The sequence below is a fragment of the Vulpes vulpes genome, chromosome 13 (genome assembly GCF_048418805.1).
Source record: "Vulpes vulpes isolate BD-2025 chromosome 13, VulVul3, whole genome shotgun sequence".
NCBI lineage: Eukaryota > Metazoa > Chordata > Mammalia > Carnivora > Canidae > Vulpes > Vulpes vulpes.
The window spans coordinates 82612169-82631365 of record NC_132792.1 but is presented as its reverse complement, the minus strand read 5'-3'; the positions used below and the strand labels follow the sequence as shown (position 1 = coordinate 82631365).

Here is a 19197-nt window from a genome sequence, read left to right as displayed (position 1 = left end):
GGCCGGGAGGGTAGCGGGGGGCTGCGGGGGCCGGGAGGGTAGCGGGGGCTGCGGGGGCCCGGAGGGTAGCGGGGGGCCGCGGGGGCCGGGAGGGTAGCGGGGGGCCGCGGGGGCCCGGAGGGTAGCGGGGGGCCGCGGGGGCCGGGAGGGTAGCGGGGGCCGCGCGCAGCCGCAGCTCGGGGCGCCCCGGAACCCGGCCGGCGGCCCGGGCAGAGCCCGCCCGTCGCCGGGGAGGCCCAGCGCAGGGCGGCGGCAGCAGAGGGGCCCGGGAGCGCCGGAGCCGCGTGCTTCCCCGCCGCCGCCCCGCTCCGAGTCTCCACCGTCCCACCCCAGCTCCGCCCCGAGCCCGCGGCGGGAGGCTCGGTTCCCGGCCTGGCCTCCCCGGCAGGGTCCGCAGGTCCCGCCCTGTCCGCCCTCCGGGGCAGCGCCGCGTCGAAGAGGCCCGGGGAGGATGGCCCAGGGGCCGGGAGCCGGGGTGCGGGGGTGCAGGGGTGCGGGGCGCCGGGGTGCGGGGCGGGGGCGGGCGGCGGCGGGGGCGGGGGCGGAGGGGCGGGGCGGGGAGGGCGGCGGGGGCGCGGCCGCGGAGGGCGAGGCCCGCGGCCATTGGTCGGGGCAGGCGGGACGGGGGTGGGAGCGGGCGGAGGGTCGAGTCCCGGGGAGCGCGCCGGGGCCCGCAGTCGCCGCCCGGGTCCGAAGAGCCAGAGCCCCGAGCGCAGAGCCGGCGCCCGCCATGAGGGAGATCGTGCACATCCAGGCGGGCCAGTGCGGGAACCAGATCGGCACCAAGGTGGGCCGGGCACTGGGCTCCTGCGGGTGGGCGGCCGGCAGCCCCGGGGCGTCGGGGCTCCGCGGGGTCCTCCGAGCCCGGGCGGCCCTGCGCGGCCCGGAAGGCGCTCGAGGAGTGGCGCGGCCGCGGAGGGCCCCGTTGCCCCATCCCCGGTCCCCACCCGGGCTGGGAGCGGCCGCGGAGGCGCAGGCGGAGGCGCAGGCGGAGGCGGAGGCGCAGGCGGAGGCGGAGGCGCAGGCGCGCCTGGAATTCGGCAGCCGAGCCCCGCGCGCCCCGCGCACCCCGCCCCCCGGGCCAGCCCTGGCGGCAGTCGCGGCGAACGACGCCCCAGGCTCCGCGTTCTGACCTGCTGTCCCCCCGCCTCCCTCTTCCCAAGTTTTGGGAAGTGATCAGCGATGAACACGGCATCGACCCAGCCGGAGGCTACGTGGGTGACTCGGCGCTGCAGCTGGAGAGAATCAACGTCTACTACAATGAGTCATCCTGTGAGTAGCGCGGTCGGGACCCCGCCCTTGCCCGTCGGACCCCGCCGCCCCCCCGCCCTCAGAGCCTGGCCACCCCACTCTGGGACCCTAGCCATCCCCGCCCGGCCTCGGCCACGGCCGCCGGGACCCCGCCGCCCCCTCCGGGACCCCGGCCTCCCAGCTCCGGGACCCCGCCGCCCCCCTCCGGGACCCCGGCCGCCCCCCTCCGGGACCCCGGCCTCCCCCCTCCGGGACCCCGGCCGCCCCCGTCTGGGACCCCGCCGCCCCCCTCCGGGACCCCGCCGCCCCCCTCCGGGACCCCGGCCGCCCCCCTCCGGGACCCCCGCCTCCCCGCTCCGGGACCCCGGCCGCCCCCCTCCGGGACCCCCGCCTCCCCGCTCCGGGACCCCGCCGCCCCCCTCCGGGACCCCGGCCTCCCCCCTCCGGGACCCCCGCCTCCCCCCTCCGGGACCCCGCCGCCCCCCTCCGGGACCCCGGCCGCCCCCCTCCGGGACCCCCGCCTCCCCCCTCCGGGACCCCGCCGCCCCCCTCCGGGACCCCCGCCGGGACCCCCGCCTCCCCCCTCCGGGACCCCGGCCGCCCCCCTCCGGGACCCCGGCCGCCCCCCTCCGGGACCCCGGCCTCCCCCCTCCGGGACCCCCGCCTCCCCCCTCCGGGACCCCGGCCGCCCCCCTCTGGGACCCCGCCGCCCCCCTCCGGGACCCCGCCGCCCCCCTCCGGGACCCCCGCCTCCCCCCTCCGGGACCCCCGCCTCCCCACTCCGGGGCCCGGGATTCCCGGGGCTTCGACGGATCCGAGGCTGGTGCTCAGGATGCCGCCCTCGCGCGACGGTAGTTTGTCCTTGAAAAATGGTCCCGGGATACAGCAGGATGCCCGACTGACTCCTTCCTCACCTCCCCCGGGGCGGGAAATCCGCCCTCAGTTTGTTTCAAACAGTCGAATTTGGCCTATCACAGAGCCTGAACTCTTGAACTAGACAACCCGTTAGTGTTGTGAAATCACTTACTGGGTCATGCCTGACTTTTTGTTTTGCATTGTTTTTCGGTTTAAAATGTATCTGTTAATGGGGTTTCTTGGCTAAAAATCTGAAAAGCGCCCCGTTAAATGATTTCTCTGATTTTTTTTTTTTTTTTTACCAACTTCCAAAAACATGTGCTCTCAGGAAGCTGAAACTACAGACAACTCTGGATAATTGGTGGAGTTCAGTAAAAATTCCGGGCTGTGGCTTATCCAAGTTTGGGAATAATATCAGCACCGCCCTGGATATCTGCCCTGTTATTGTGGCTACATGGATACATTATTTGTTGGAATTTTTCTTATAAATGTGATAAGTGCCCTTCATAAAACAACCAAAAATTAAGACTTTCAAAGAACATCCAGAAAATGACAGATGCTACCTTTCCACATACACATGTTCCCAGAATTACTCTGGTTTTTGGAGTCACTTGCTATTTGCTCAAAAGCTGTGAAGAGCAGGATACAGAAAGCACTGGGTTTTATTCGTTCAGCAGCTCTAAGAAAAGGTGTGGATCAGCAGGGCATAGAATATGAAATTTCTACATAGCACTAAAGAAAATTTTAGTTATACATTGTCCCTCCTGTTAACCCTTAGGTCCTGCTTGTTTATGTCCTTTCTTCAGTCTGGGTGTGTGCGCAGAAGGAGTTGTAGAGGCAAATCCTATGTACAAGCGCATTAGCCATGCCCAGTAGGCATCAAAATATGCTTGCTAGCAAAAAGGCTACACTACACTCATTCGTAAATGAAAGTGTGTCCCAGAACAGCCCATGGGGTCATACCTATAACTAGGTGCTACGACGATAGCTTGGATTCACGTGTGTGCACAAAGGAGGTGCCCCAAAGTGCAAAGAATGTCAGAGCAACACGGCAATTTGCTGCAACAGATAGTTTATTTCCATGGGGCTGAAAAAGTACAGTTTCCAACAGGAAAGAGGTGTTAGGGTGAGGTGGAAAATACAGGAGGCAGGAAGTCAGGAGACCTGATTTCTCATCCTGCTTATTCCTGGAACTTCCCCTGCCCATTCACACTTGGGCTGGTTTCCTCGCTGGGGCAATTTAAGGTGGGGTTGTGTTCCCACAGGCTCCTCCCTGTGCTAAGGCTCTGTGATTCTTAGAAAGCCAGGTCTGTCTCTGAAGAAACTTTGCTTTGTACCATCCGGGCAGCTCCACTGGGGGGACTTGCTGTGCAACAGTGCATCACTCTGGAAACCAGAAAGTGACCCTTGTGGGTGGGCTTTGTTCTCTTCCAGCTCAGAAATACGTGCCCAGGGCTGCCCTGGTGGACTTGGAGCCTGGGACCATGGACAGTGTGCGGTCTGGGCCTTTTGGGCAGCTTTTCCGGCCTGACAACTTCATCTTCGGTGGGTTCCATCTTTCCTGCTTTCTTTTTATTTTTTTTTTTAAGCATCAAACTTATTTATGGGCGAGACTGAAAGACAAAGAAAAGCTTAGAATGGAAATCAGCAGCCCCCAGTGTCATTACATTACAATATTTTTAATTCTTAGCTTTTCTTTAGGAAAGCAATCTCTGTGTCTCCAAATGAAATGTTTATATTGATAGTTATTGATTTAACAAATTTTTTAGACATGAACTTTTTTCTTCCCCTTATAAATGATCATAACATGATAATAATCATTTGTTTTGGTTCCTATTTTGCTCATCTTTTTTTTTCTATTTATTCATGAGAAACACAGAGAGAGAGAGAGAGAGAGAGAGAGGCAGAGAAACAGGCAGAGGGAGAAGCAGGCTCCATGCAAGGAGCCTAATGTGGGACTCGATTCCCAGTCTCCAGGATCACACCCTGGTCTGCAGGCGGCGCTAAACCACTGTGCCACCAGGGCTGCCCCCTATTTTGCTCATCTTTTAACTGCAGTGTGTTTATACCTATATTTCTCTTTCATGACCTATAGACAGTTACTCTGCTTTCTTCTTAAAAGCTGGCACCATATGAATTTTTGTTAGAATTGGGCAATTCCTTCCCTCCCTTCTTCTACCCAAGACATGGTCAAGCACCTGTCCCTCTGCACACTCCCAAAGAAAATTATGTAACATTAAACGAAGTGGCACCATTAGTACTACAAGCTTCTGTCACCCTGTAGCCATGGTTTTTAGAGCCAATGTTACTTGAAAAAAATACTTAAAGGAGAAAAATTCAAACTATGCAAGAAAAGCAGAATCCTGAAAGATTTCATTGGTACACAAACTGATGACTCTGTAGCAGAATCTGGCAGTGACCTGTTATAAAGGTGACTCAGCAAGATGAACATTCACGAATCCTTTGGGTATCATCCCCTTCCCTGTCACTCTGACAACAACACAACCAGTGGGACAGGCAGAGCTTCTGATAAGAACTAGTTCAAAGATTGGGCTGTATTTGGCCCCAAGCAAAGACCCTTCTCTACCCTGCTGCCCACATGTGGCTGTTTAAAGATAATAAAAATTACATAGAATCAATTCACTTCCTCAGTTGCACTAGCTACATTTTGAGTGCTCAATAATTAAATGTGGCCAGTGGTACCTCGTGGAACATATGGGACAGTTCCTCCAGGCCTCAGTAGAGGTACTGTATGGAATGACAGGGATAAAGAGAGAAAGTGCAAAGGCACTACACAAACACAAGGCCGTTCATAACCACTTCTACCCAAAGAGCCAAGATGAAACCTACAGGATGTGTGGCAGACGGGAAAGTGTTCCATCAACAATCATATTTTAATGTTGGAAACCACACATTCACTCATGTTCTTTCTGAAAAATTACCAGTGTAATTGAATAAGAACTGTGCCTAGAGAGAACAATACCACTTGGCAACAGAAGTACCTCAATCAACAACAAACACAGTTTTGGTGCCCATAAAAGGCAAAATGTCTTACAAGGAAATGAGAGACCCTTAAGGCTGATTCATGGCTTAAAGTTAACGGTGGTGGGATCCCTGGGTGGCGCAGCGGTTTGGCGCCTGCCTTTGGCCCAGGGCGCGATCCTGGAGACCCGGGATCGAATCCCATGTCGGGCTCCCGGTGCATGGAGCCTGCTTCTCTCTCTGCCTATGTCTCTGCCTCTTTCTCTCTCTCACTGTGTGCCTATCATGAATTTAAAAAAAAAAAAAAAAGTTAACGGTGGTATAGAAATTACATTTATCAAAGATCTTTTTTTTAAGATTTATTTATTTATTTATTTATTTATTCATTTATTCATGATAGACATATATATATATATATATATATATATATATATTTAGAGAGAGAGAGAGAGGCAGACTCCGGCAGAGGAGAAGCAGGCTCCATGCCGGGAACCCAACACGGCACTTGATCCCGGGACTCCAGGATCGTGCCCTGGGCCAAACCGCTGAGCCACCCAGGGATCCCCACATTTATCAAAGATCTACTTTCCAATCCCTTCCTCAAAAGGCACCAGATGGAGATGATTTCATTGAGGGTAACAGATAATCCTCTGCTATTTAAACCCTATGTATCTAGGGTATCTCCTACACAGTAAGTGCTTGATAAATATTAGCAACATCATAGGAATGCAAGGATGGTTCAACATTGAGAAGTCAGCTAATAGGTTAAGAGAGACAACATCTTCATAGGTGCCCAAAAATATTTGATAAAATTCAGGATGGGCCCCTGACTTGTAGAGGACAAAAGCCTTTACATGCAAGCTGGAAGGAGAAAGATACTCCCTCTATTTAAGAATTATCTACCAAATCCATAGCAATGTCACACTCACCAGTGAAGCATTAGAAGTATTCCCAGCAAAGTCACAAATGAGAAAAAGATGTCTATTGTGTCTTCTTCTATTCTTCTATTGTATTCCATGTTTTGAAGTTTCTAGCCAGTGCACAAAGACCAGAGAAAGAAAAGAGATACAGATCATTTAAAGGAAAAGACAAAATTATTATTTGAAGGTGGAATGATTCTCTTGGATTTTCCAGATAGGCTATCCAATGAATAGTTATTGGCACTTTTTAAGACCTCAGTGAGGCAGCCAGACACAAGATAAAGACTCGGGTGTTATTACTGTGGGGTGACCAGCTGTCCTGATCTGCCTGGAACTCAGGTTTTTCTCAGGACACTACCCTCTCAGTGCTGAAATTGGTAAACTCCCAGGCGCCCTGAGACAAACTGATCTCCTTAAAGGCAATAATCAGTTATAAAACATAATGGGAAAATATCCTATTCACAATAGCAGCAAAAGTTATAAATACCTAGGGACAAAATTTTCTAGTAACTGAGAATGAGGAGGAGTCCTTAAAACAAGATGCTCATCTCCCAACAGACTGGGTGGTACTTTAAAAACTAACTGCTAGTATTGGTGTGGTTGTTCCGGAGAGTAAGTTTTAAGCATTGTCAGAGAACCACTTAATGGATTCAGCAAATCAAGAATTTTGATTCAACAGTTTCTGTTCAAGGAATTTGTCCCGAAGAAATGCTGGCACATGCATTAGGGACATTGCGTATTGGTTTCTAGAAGAGCTGAACCTCTTTGCCGGCCTCTGCCCCCTTGCCCTTACCACCAGCTGGATGGGTCTCTGACAGTTCGGGGGACTACTTTCTCAGCACCTGTGATAGAGACTCAACTGGGAGAACCTTAGTACCCGTATGCCCAAAAGGAAAAAAGGACAACTCCCCCCATCCTCCTTTTTTTTTTTTTTTTAAGATTATTTATTTATTTATTTGAGAGAGAGGAGAGAGAGAGAGAGAGAACATGCCTGTGAGAGCAGAACCAGGGGAAGAGGCAGAGAAGGGGAGAAGCAGGCTCCTCGCTGAGCAGCCCCCCCCCCCCCATGAGGCTCCATCCCAGGACCCTGGGACCATGACCTGAGCTGAAGGCAGACACTCCACCGTCTGCCAGGTGCCCCCCAGGCACCCCCCTCTGCTTCCTGACACAGATCAGTGGCATCTTGAACTTTCTCTCACTGCGTGGGTATAGATCACTAGCAGCTATGGGACTCTTGCGCTGGGTCATTGAGTTAGGGTACCCAATAAGAGAGCACTGAACAGGGAGAGGGGGGCCTGGCAGCTGTTTTCAGCCTCTGGCGCCTCTGGTGCTACCAGTTTCCTTCTTGGGGCTCCTTCAGCCGCTAGTGTGAGGGATGAAGGGCCCCCACACATCCAGGCTCTGTAAGGATCCGAGCGAAGCGATAGCCTGTCTCCTCCACGTGCAAAAAGTCACTTCCACATAGAAATCTGCTTGGTCTCTTCCCTTGAAGGCTTAAGTGATTTTTGGTAAGAGTCTGAGAGGATTGCTAAGGTTTCTTGAATCTACCTCAGTCTCAGGAAACTCACAAAATTAATAGATTTCATCATTAAGCAAAGTATACAGTTGAGCCCTGAACAACACAGGGCTAAGTGGAGGGGTGCCAACCCCCTGCACAAACGTTTACTTATAATTTTTGCCTCCCCACAACCCAGCTACTAATAGCCTACTCTTACTGACAACATAAACAGTAGATCAACACCTAGTGTGAGGGTTACATATCCCACATTCTTTTTTTTTTTAATTTAATTTTATTATTTATTTATGATAGTCATACAGAGAGAGAGAGAGAGAGAGAGAGGCAGAGACACAGGCAGAGGGAGAAGCAGGCTCCATGCACCGGGAGCCTGACGTGGGATTCGATCCCAGGTCTCCAGGATCGCGCCCTGGGCCAAAGGCAGGCGCTAAACCGCTGCGCCACCCAGGGATCCCCATATCCCACATTCTTATAATAAAGTCAGCTGGAGAAAAGAAGGTATTAAGAAAATCATAAGAAAGAGAAAATACATTTACGGAACTGTGATTATTTATCAAACAAATCTGCTTAAGCAGCCCCGTGCAGTTTAAGCCCATGTGGTTCAAGGGTCAGCTGTACTTTTTGTTTGATACGCAGTACATGCTAGGAGATTCACAAGGACGAGGAGGGGGGCATATACAGTGGAAACCTGGGCTGTCCCCCTCTGTCCACACAGGGCCCTCCCAGAAAGCCGGCTCCTATGAGGTGCCCTTCTTGGGGCAGGTGCACATTAGAAGTGGATGCATGAGTTGTTGAGTTTGAATATATAAAAATATGGTAAAGCTTTATTTATGTAAAATGCCTGGCTTTCCTGCTCCTAGGAAGGACATAAGACAATGTAAAGACAGCCATAGATGTGGCCGTCTAAAACACCCAGTGAACTGAGAGAGTTATTTCAGTTGCAGCTGTGAATTCATTTAAGCTCTGGGTTTCTGGCAACTAAATTCAAAAAAGAAGCCCAGGACACAGTGGTCATCATCATAAAAGGGAGAGCCCACTTTCTTCTACATTATTTGTATTTATTTATCCTAATTTTTACTGTTTTTTTTTTCAACAAAAGCTAATATAGAACTGCATTATTAAAAATTAAGAACTAGAGTAAAAAACTTTATTTTATATGATCATCATTGTATAATGGTCATTGGCATTGAGGTATAGTTTTACCTTTTCTTCCTGTTTGCTGATTTTCATTATTTGCAAACACTGTATCCCTTGGATCTTTTTACCCACTGAATATTATATTTAAGCCATGTTTCATGTTTCTAAAAGTTTAATAGTTTCTAAAATCTCTGATTTTAATAGTTGCATAATGTGTAATTATTTATTTCATAATGGACAATAATCAGGGAGTGGTTTCTTACCAAGTTTTGCTCTAAGAAAGAAAAATCAGAATATAGGGGTGCCTGGTTGGCTCATTCGGCAGAGGATGAGACTTTTTTTCTTTTAAGATTTTATTTATTTATTCATGAGAGACAGAGAGAGAGGCAGAGACACAGGCAGAGGGAGAAGCAGGCTCCTCACAGGGAGCCTGATGTGGGACTCGATCCCGGGTCTCCAGGGTCATGCCCTGGGCTGAAGGCGGTGCTAAACCGCTGAGCCACCCGGGCTGCCCAGCATGAGACTTGATCTCAGGGTGGTGAGTTCAAGCCCTAGGCTGGGTGTAGAACTTACTTAATTAAAAAAGAAAAAAGAAAATATAGTAAATGGAATCTAGATGTTTGCATCTTGGTTCATATAAACTGATCTGTGTTTCTAACTCTGTCAACAGAATAGATCCTCAAGAGTAAAATTACTAAGTTAGAGCCTGTGAACATATTTAAGCCCATTATACATTTTGCTTTAGCCTTTCAACTGGGTTAATGCCACCAGCAGTGTTTGAGAATGCAGCTTTTGCTCTGCTTTTGCCTGAAATTTAACTTTTATTTTTTTATTTTTTAAATTTTTATTTATTTATGATAGGAACACAGTGAGAGAGAGAGGCAGAGACACAGGCAGAGGGAGAAGCAGGCTCCATGCACCAGGAGCCTGACGTGGGATTCGATCCTGGATCTCCAGGATCGCGCCCTGGGCCAAAGGCAGGCGCCAAACCGCTGCACCACCCAGGGATCCCTGAAATTTAACTTTTAAAGAAACGTATCAACTGAGGGACTCTGAGCAATATAACTAACAATGCTTTAAGAAACACTTTACAGGAAGTGGAAAAAGAACTTGGCAAGTCCATATAAACTATATAAGTTGTCAATATAAGAAAAAAGAAACTTGTACTCCCATAAACAAGACTTACACATAGAGAAACCTAAAGACCCAATATTAAATCCAAAATACAACTCAGTGAATCGTGTTCCCACAGGAAGGGGCTGTTAGCTGAAACACACACACAACCTTTTTTGCCTTTTTTTAAAAAGATTTTATTTATTTACTCATGAGAGACAGAGAGAGGCAGAGACACAGGCAGAGGGAGAAGCAGGCTCCCCACGGGGAGCGGGACTCGATCTCAGGAACCGGTGGTCACAACATGAACCGGAGGCAGAGGCTCCACCACTGAGCCACCCGGGTGCTCCCCTTCTTAAGAAAAAGTAGAAAAGCATTATCTAATAGTACATTGTTTAAATTTAAGATGTTCAAACTCATACTTGTTACATTGGGCTTCATGGAACTTTGTTATGTTTTATTTCTTAAAATGGGTGGTAGGCGTGTAGATATTAAGCATGTTTCAAAGCCTTTCACATGCAGTTAAGTCAGTCACGAGAAGTGTCGGCATTGATGAGGTGATGGTTCTTGTTGGCGCTTTCTAGAAGAGGTTTCTGGACCTTGGAGGCCATGTGCCTTCCCCGCCTTCCTTGTCTCTCATCCAGCCCATATGTCTGTTCAGGGTCAGGTGTCCCCTCAGCCATCACTCCTGTGAAGCCAAGACCTGTTAAGGTTTTAAAGAGGCTTTCTGAAACAAAAAAATATACATGGAAAAAAAAAGAGACTTAATGAAACTGGATCAAACTTCTGACGTACTAAGCTAGTTTCTCATGGCAGCAACTTCAGTGATGGTGGAAGTCTTCTTTGGTTTAATTTATTTGAACTAAAAACTGAGAGAGCCTAAGAAAGATCTTTCTCATCTTTCTAGCTGTCTGTAAGTGGGACAAAATAGTTGAAGAACAAATTCACATAGACCATTTAATTATCTAATCCACTCTCCTTGTAAACCTTCAAGAATGTTAGAAATGACATTGGCATTTAAACTGTCTCCAGGATTCTTTCTTGTATCTTTGCTTCTTTGTTAGAACATGCATCATTTTTTGATTCAGAATATTTAAAAATTTTAGCAGATTGTACTGATGTGAAATAGCTTTAAAGTAATTTTTCAAGCCAGTACTGGGGTGCTGGGCTGGCTCAGTAGGTAGAGTATGTGACTCTTGATCTCAGGGTCATGAGTTCAAGCCTGGTGTTGGGTGTGGAGCCTACTTGCAATAAAAAAAAAATTTTTAATGTAAAGCCAACAGGATTTTTATTTTTTATTTGTTTTTATTGAAGCTTGATTTGCCAACATATAGTGCAACACCCATTACTCATCCCATCAAGTGCCCCCCTCTGTGCCCGTCACCCAGTTACCTCAACCCCCCACCCTTCTCCCCTTCCTCAACCCTTTGTTCGTTTCCCAGAGTTAGGAGTCTCTTGTGGTTTGTCACCATCTCTATTTTTCCCATTCAGTTCCCCTCCTTTCCCTTATAATCCCTTTCACTTTTTCTTATATTCCTCATACAAGTGAAACTATATAATGTTTGTCCTCCAATTGACTTACCTCACTCCCTCCAGTGAAGTAATAATTATATACCCTCCAGTTCCATCCACGTTGAAGCAAATGGTAGGTATGCATCCTTTCTCATGGCTGAGTAATATTCCACTGTACATATAGACCACATCTTCTTTATCCATTCATCTGTCGATGGACACCGAGGCTCCTTCCACACAGTTTGGCTATTGTAGACATTGCTGCTATAAACATTAGGGTGCAGGTGTCCCGGTGTTTCATTGCATCTGTATCTTTGGGGTAAATCCCCAGCAGTTCAATTACTGGGTCGTAGTATAGCTCTAGTTTTAACTCTTTGAGGAACCTCCACACAGTTTTCCAGAGTGGCTGCACCAGTTCACATTCCCACCAACAGTGCAAGAGGGCTCCCCCTTCTCCACCTCCTCTCCAACAGCTGATGTTTCCTGTCTTGTTAATTTTCCCCATTCTCACTGGTGGGAGGTGGGATCTCATTGTGGTTTTGATTTGTATTTCCCTGATGGCAAGTGATGCGGAGCATTTTCTCATGTGCTAGGCCAACATTATTTTTAATTAAGAACTGTAAATTGTTTGAATGTGCTTATTTTGTTAAAATAGTAGCGTGCTTGTTATAAGGAATGGAGAGGTATCCAGAATATATAAACCGAGTATATTGTTTGAGGAGACAGTTATTTTTAAGTTATTCTCCATTTAATGAAAGAGGCAGCATTGTCTAGGAGATTGTCCATCCCCCAGTAGCTTCAGAGCTCACTGTTGGTCGATTACAGCGAACCAGTGTCATTCTATCACTAGGTGTGGTTTGAAGTGGTTTGGTTTTGTTTTTAAAGATTTTATTTATTCATGAGAGACAGAGAGAGAGAGAGAGAGAGAGAGTGGCAGAGACACAGGCAGAGGGAAAAGCAGGCTCCATGCAGGGAGCCCACTGTGGGACTTGATCCTGGGACTCTAGGATCACACCTTGAGCCGAAGGCAGACGCTCAACCGCTGAGCCACCCAGGCGTCCCTTGAAGTAGTTTTTAAAAAAACACTGACTTGAACTAATGTATAATTTTAAAAGTGAAAGTTATCTGTGCTTAAGTTTTGAACATGAATATACCTTAAAAAAGACTTTTTTCTTAACAAATTGCTGTTGTATTGCAGAGACAGTGGGAGTGAGTTTTACAGGAGAAAATGGGGCACCAGAAAGCCTCTTTCTGCACATGTAACTTTCCCTTCCAGATTTGGGGCTAGAGGGGGGTCAGAGAGTACTTAATCGTCACCCAGTGTGAGCAAGAGGTAAGCCAGAGGGTGGCCTCTGAGAAAGCCCTGGGGACCTGTTGCAACCCGCCTGCCGAAGCTTGAGATTGCAGCCTTGTGTTCTTCGGGCCTGAGCCGCCGATTACTGTCACAACAGCTCATTACAGAACATGTTCAACTTATGACCCCCAAATATTTAACTGGGAACATCTGTTGCTATGAGACAGTGGCAAAATATTTTCAGAAGTCACTATCTTCTTCCTTTTGTCGAGAGCAGAGGACATCTCACGGCTACTCATGCTGTAAATACTAAGGAAGCTGAGGCAGCCGTGTGAGCTGAAGGAAGAATCGAGCTCCTCGAGCTTCCCTTGCTGTGGCTGCAGGCCCGCCTGAAGCTCCCTACTTGTTGTCACTTGCTGTTTCCTACTCCGTTTTTATCATCTCTTAACCTCTTTCTTTTTTTAAAAAAAGATTTTATTTATTCATGGGAAACACAGAGGCAGAGACACAGGCAGAGGGAGAAGCAGGCTCCATGCAGGGAGCCCAACGCGGGACTCGATCCCGGGTCTCCAGGATCACGCCCTGGGCCGAAGGCGGCGCTAAACCGCTGCGCCACCCGGGCTGCCTCCTTAGCCTTTCTGACAATTGCCCTCGCCTACCTTCCTCTGGGAAGGTGTGCTCGTCCTGCCCCTGCTCCACGAGTGGGCTAGCCGCGCACCTTGTCCTCCTGGTGCACCTGGCCGGGCCGCAGCCTGCTGGATTGGTGGGGAGGTGTGGACAGGAGCCAGCGAGGGATAGGAGGGACAGTGGCCATCTGTGAGTCCTCAGGGCGGGACCAAAGAGACCCTCTGTTGGTCAGGGGGCACAGTCACCTCCTAGACGAGGAGATGGCCTCAGAGAAGGCTAAGGGGCCAGTGCCCTCGGGGTGGCAGGAAGCACGGAGGGGCTTGCTTCCTGCCCAGCCTGGGCCCTTGGGGAGCCCCGGGGCCGCCAGGCCCATCGACTAGGTGCCTCTGAGCAGGTGGGGCAAGGACAGCCAGAGTGAGAGGCTGAGCTCCCTTGTGACGTAAGGCTAAGACCAAGGAGCAAGGGGCCAGCTGTGTCTTATTCCCATGAGCAGTCTGCCCTCCTGGACATGTCACTCTTTAATATTTAATATTTAAATGTGTTTAATGTTTTCATCATGAAGTTAAAACTGTTTGCACATGTTTTCTTCAAATACACAAATCTGTAGTATCAAAATGGAACCTCCTCACCCCTTATACAGATGACCGTGAGATTTGATTCCCTGGGGATACCTGGTGCCTGACCTTATCCTATGGACACATGCACTTGTGCGTATGTCCCCCCACCACCCCCCAACTAGCAGTTGACTTGGTTTTTCAGAAAATGGGATCATGCTACACGTACCATTTTGCAGCTTCTTGAAAAGTTCATCAACATAACTGGGACACCCCCTATGACAGTCAGTGCCTTGCTGCTGAGTGAGTGTCCTCATGTAGTAATGCCTCTATTTACTGAGATTTTTAAAACTTCCCTTAAAGGCATGTTTTCATATTTTAATTTTCTCTTGATTATCAAGAGACATGTTGAGTTAAAATTTCATAAGCAATATGTAATGTTGTAACTTAACTATCCTCTTATCCCGTCCTTCAGAGCCAACCACGATTATTAGTTTACTGTGTATTTCTCCAGTTTATTTCTTAAATGCGTTTTATTTTTTTTTTAAGATTTTATTTATTTATTCATGAGAGACACAGAGAGAGGGGCAGAGACACAGGCAGAGGGAGAAGCAGGCTCCACAGAGGGAGCCTGATGTGGGACTCGATCCTGGGACTCCGGGATCATGCCCTGAGCCAAAGGCAGACGCTCAACCACTGAGCCACGCAGGGGTCCCTCTTAAATGCATTTTAAATCTTTTAATAAAGTTTAAAATATTCAGTTTGCTAGCTAGTAAAACATGTACTTGGCCCAGAACTCAAACGGAGCAAAAGGGTCTACAGTGAAAAGTTGGTCTCATTCCAACCCCAAGTTGGTGGCCGCCAAGACTCCCTCCCAGAGGTGGCATTGTGGGATTCCCGTGCTCATTCTGTGACACACATACGATCACAGCCAACAACATACACCATTTAGTATTTTGGGGTCCCTCCCTTAGCAATATACTTTGAAAATCTTGCCATCCCAGTACTAGGGCTGATGGCTGCTCTTGTTCCTTTGATAGAAACAAGCATTGATTTAACCAGTCCTCTGTTAAAAGACATTTAGACTGTTTGCTTTTTTCTTCACTATTATTACAAACTTCTCCTCAGTCTCAGCACGTATCCGTCTCAAAGGATACATGTCACTTTCCACACGTGCGCATAGACCTGTCTCAGCAAATTTGTACAAGTAAGATTGCTGAGCCTAAGGGAACTGATTTTGATCTGCCAAGTTGTTCTCCACAGAGGCTAGTCCCTGCCATGCACCCCCGCAGCCCCATGGATGGAGGGGCCTCCCCAGCCCCAGCCAGCGGTGTTCGCCAGCTTTTGGAGCTCGGTCGGTTTCACAGGGGAGAAATTGAATCTCCTTGTTTTGATGTGCATTTCTCTTGTAAGGAATGCATCTAATATTGAAGTTATTTGAATTTCCTTCCCTGTGGAGTGTTTATATCCTTTGCTCATTCTCCTAAAAGTTACTGTTTTCCTTACTGATTTGTAGGACTTCTTTAGATATTTAAGGAGGTTATCCCTTTGTATGTGTTACAAGTTGCTAGGAGTCAATATATTTTAAACTTACTGAGGAATCACAGGATTTTGGTTATTTTTCCTGTTTTACAGACTTCCACCTAACACCCACAGTGTTTAGCACAGATAAATCCTGTGGAAGACTCAAGCGACTTTGAGATAAGACCCATTCCTCCAAAGTAGACCCCTGTAAGGCCACACCCACAGTCCATGGCAAAATGTGGGGGCCCAGCACCAGACCTCAGTCAGAGGGCCCCCATCCGCTTGTCTTCCCTGATGTAGCACTGGGCTACTCCCGGAAGGCAGCCTGATGGGGTCACTGCTCTCTGGCTCAGCTTCCCACTGGTGTGCCCGGTGGCAGGTATGGACCTGCCTGCCTAGAGCAGAGAAGCTGGGTTCTGGATGGTGATTGTGGGTTGTTGCCACCAGCTGGGTATAGACAAAAATCGAGTGAACATCTTTGGAATAAGTGGAGAGAGGTCCATACAGTATGATTGCAGCACTGTCCTAGCTCCGAGCAGAAGGACAAACCGGCCTGGCATCTCTGTTTCCTTTCATTTTTATGTCCACTTGACACAGTCAGATCACCTGCCGGCTCCTGTGGTGCATCCTGGTCCTTTTGATTAAATACATAGGGAAAGTGTGATAGGGATGCTAACAAATTTATTTTTAAATTATTTGTACATTCTTTTTATTTTTAAAAAAATTTTAAAGGAATTTTTTAAAAAAGGTTTTATTTGACAGAAGAAGAGAGTGAAAGCATAAGCAGGAGGAGTGGCAGGCAGAGGCAGAGGCAGAGGGAGAAACAGGCTCTCCACCGAGGAAGGAGCCCAATGTGGGGCTTGATCCATTGATCCTGGGATCATGACCTGAGCTGAAGACAGATGCTTAACCCACTGAGCCTCCCAGGGGCCCCTATACATTCTTTTTAAAATGAGATTTGATATACCCTATTTACTAAATAAACACAATGCCTTTTAATCATCTTGCTTCTTAAATAACTTATAATTTTGGCTATATAGTGCATTGCCTTGATACCAGTTTAAAAAATGAGAAACAGCAGTGCCTTGTCTTTATAGTTTATTATTAAATAGAAATATTACCTCTCACCATCAGAGGGGCAAAGTCAGGCTTAGAGGTGGGGGAAGACGAAGGTTCATCATAAGCTTGAGGAGGTCAGCACTGAGCATTGACCTGACTGCTTTTCTTTTTTTTTTTTTAATTTATTTATTTATGATAGTCACAGAGAGAGAGAGAGAGAGGCAGAGACACAGGCAGAGGGAGAAACAGGCTCCACGCACCGGGAGCCCGACGTGGGACTCGATCCCGGGTCTCCAGGATCGCGCCCTGGGCCAAAGGCAGGCGCCAAACTGCTGTGCCACCCAGGGATCCCCGACCTGACTGCTTTTCATAATTTACCCTACACTGTGCTCTAGAATTTAGTTCTCAGTGTTTTTTTTTTTTTTTAAATAATCCTTGAAATGTGTATTAACCTATTGATTTGGATTGAAAAACTCATGTTTTTCTGACGGAATGTAAGTTCAGTTCAGAGGACTTCTCTGATAATTAGGACTGCCCTTGCCAACTAGAGTATATGGCTTGTATTTTTTATAACCCGGATAAGCTGAGCTTCATCCTAAAAATTGTTTCCGGTAAAAATATATTTAAAACATTTAATTAAAAGATCATATTGGCAAAAACATTTTTAAAAATCATATTGGCAAGGTTGTATTGGAATTAATATTTCCATTTCCCAACTCTTTCCAAGTATATTGGATTAAGAAAAGTGCCTTAAGTAAAAGGCAACATTTGGGACGTCCTGGTGGCAAAACCTTTTGATTTCGCCCAGACACAAGAGAAGGATGAGCCAACTCAGGTTGTTTCCGGTGCTGCTTTCCATGGAATTGAGTTTGGGGCTGAAAGATGTGTTTTTTCATCACCGTCGTAAAAGTGTACCTAACAGAGGGGCCTGGGTGGCTGAGCCGGTTAGGCGCCGCCTGAGCTCCGGCCCTGATGCCGCAGGGTCCTGGGTCGAGCTCCTCAGCGGGCTCCTTGCTGCGTGGGGAGCCTGCTGGTCTCCCCCTGCCTGTGGTCTCTCTCCCGGGTCAGATAGATAAACCGAAGCATGAATAGCGGTGAGCTGCGTCCCGGGGCCGACCCACTGAGGAGGCCCTCACTGTCGTGTGCTTTGTCGCAGGACAAACGGGCGCAGGCAACAACTGGGCCAAGGGCCACTACACGGAGGGCGCCGAGCTGGTGGACGCGGTGCTGGACGTGGTGCGGAAGGAGTGTGAGCACTGCGACTGCCTGCAGGGCTTCCAGCTGACGCACTCGCTGGGCGGCGGCACGGGCTCGGGCATGGGCACGCTGCTCATCAGCAAGATCCGCGAGGAGTACCCCGACCGCATCATGAACACCTTCAGCGTGATGCCGTCGCCCAAGGTGTCGGACACGGTGGTGGAGCCCTACAACGCCACGCTGTCGGTGCACCAGCTGGTGGAGAACACGGACGAGACCTACTGCATCGACAACGAGGCGCTGTACGACATCTGCTTCCGCACCCTGAAGCTGACCACGCCCACCTACGGCGACCTCAACCACCTGGTGTCGGCCACCATGAGCGGCGTCACCACGTCGCTGCGCTTCCCGGGCCAGCTCAACGCCGACCTGCGCAAGCTGGCGGTCAACATGGTGCCCTTCCCGCGCCTGCACTTCTTCATGCCCGGCTTCGCGCCGCTCACGGCCCGCGGCAGCCAGCAGTACCGCGCGCTCACGGTGCCCGAGCTCACGCAGCAGATGTTCGACGCCAAGAACATGATGGCCGCGTGCGACCCGCGCCACGGCCGCTACCTGACGGTGGCCGCCGTCTTCCGCGGCCCCATGTCCATGAAGGAGGTGGACGAGCAGATGCTGGCCATCCAGAACAAGAACAGCAGCTACTTCGTCGAGTGGATCCCCAACAACGTGAAGGTGGCCGTGTGCGACATCCCGCCGCGCGGCCTGAAGATGGCCGCCACCTTCATCGGCAACAGCACGGCCATCCAGGAGCTGTTCAAGCGCATCTCGGAGCAGTTCTCCGCCATGTTCCGGCGCAAGGCCTTCCTGCACTGGTTCACGGGTGAGGGCATGGACGAGATGGAGTTCACCGAGGCCGAGAGCAACATGAACGACCTGGTGTCCGAGTACCAGCAGTACCAGGACGCCACGGCCAACGATGGAGAAGAAGCCTTTGAAGACGATGAGGAGGAGATCAACGAGTAGAGGAGCGGCCCAGCGGCCCAGCGGCCCAGCCTCACAGACCACGACCCAGAGGCTTAACTCCGGAGCCTGTGAGCCCGAGGGCCCCTGCAAGGCGCTCTGCTCTCAACACCCGGTAGAGGCCCCTCACCAACGCAACGGAATTGCACTGTCGGTCCTCTGGAAGGAGGGAAGTACACGGAAAATCGGCAGCCCCACCCAATCAAAGCCTCAGAGGACAGACTTCCTGCTGGAGGACTCCAGACGACAATTGGGCCATCAGGGAAGGGCTAAATGGATTGACCTCTCGCCCTGTTAAGCGTTCAGCCTTGCTGAGAATTAGCCAGGAGGTTAGAAACAGTGTTTTTCATCCTTTGTGATGGGATCTGAAGCTGTGCAGTGTTGCCTTATTTTGAAAATGCAATATAGAACTTTAAGACAACCTATTCATAATAAAACACTGAAACTCCTCCTTTGCCTCTTCCAGCTGTTTCCATGATAGATTTGTTTGCGTGCTTACGATGGTTCCTTGGGTACCTGTGTCTTCCTGGGGTGAACTGCCGCTGCCACTCAGTGATGGAACTCAGAGGAAAGGCTTTCCTGGAACTGCAGGCCTTCAGGGTGGCACCAGAATTCTCCTGAGTATCAGAGTAGCGC

The 19197-nt window shown here is 49.6% G+C and overlaps 1 protein-coding gene across 1 annotated transcript; it reads left to right on the top strand.

Annotated features, from left to right (window-relative positions):
- The first annotated feature begins 548 nt into the window (after positions 1-548).
- Positions 549-19010, top strand: TUBB6 (tubulin beta 6 class V). Its single transcript, XM_072734863.1, has 4 exons — positions 549-787; positions 1164-1272; positions 3541-3651; positions 17501-19010. Exons 1-4 carry the CDS (start codon positions 731-733, stop codon positions 18562-18564), a joined length of 1341 nt encoding a protein of 446 aa, XP_072590964.1. The 5' UTR covers positions 549-730; the 3' UTR covers positions 18565-19010.
- The last annotated feature ends 187 nt before the right edge of the window (positions 19011-19197 follow it).

Excerpts from the sequence above, each read along its gene's own strand:
- TUBB6 (XM_072734863.1), top strand. The coding sequence starts at position 731 with ATGAGGGAGATCGTGCACATCCAGGCGGGCCAGTGCGGGAACCAGATC. Across the intron at positions 788-1,163 it reads GGAACCAGATCGGCACCAAG|TTTTGGGAAGTGATCAGCGA; the intron begins GTGGGCCGGGCA and ends CCTCTTCCCAAG. Across the intron at positions 3,652-17,500 it reads GCCTGACAACTTCATCTTCG|GACAAACGGGCGCAGGCAAC; the intron begins GTGGGTTCCATC and ends GCTTTGTCGCAG.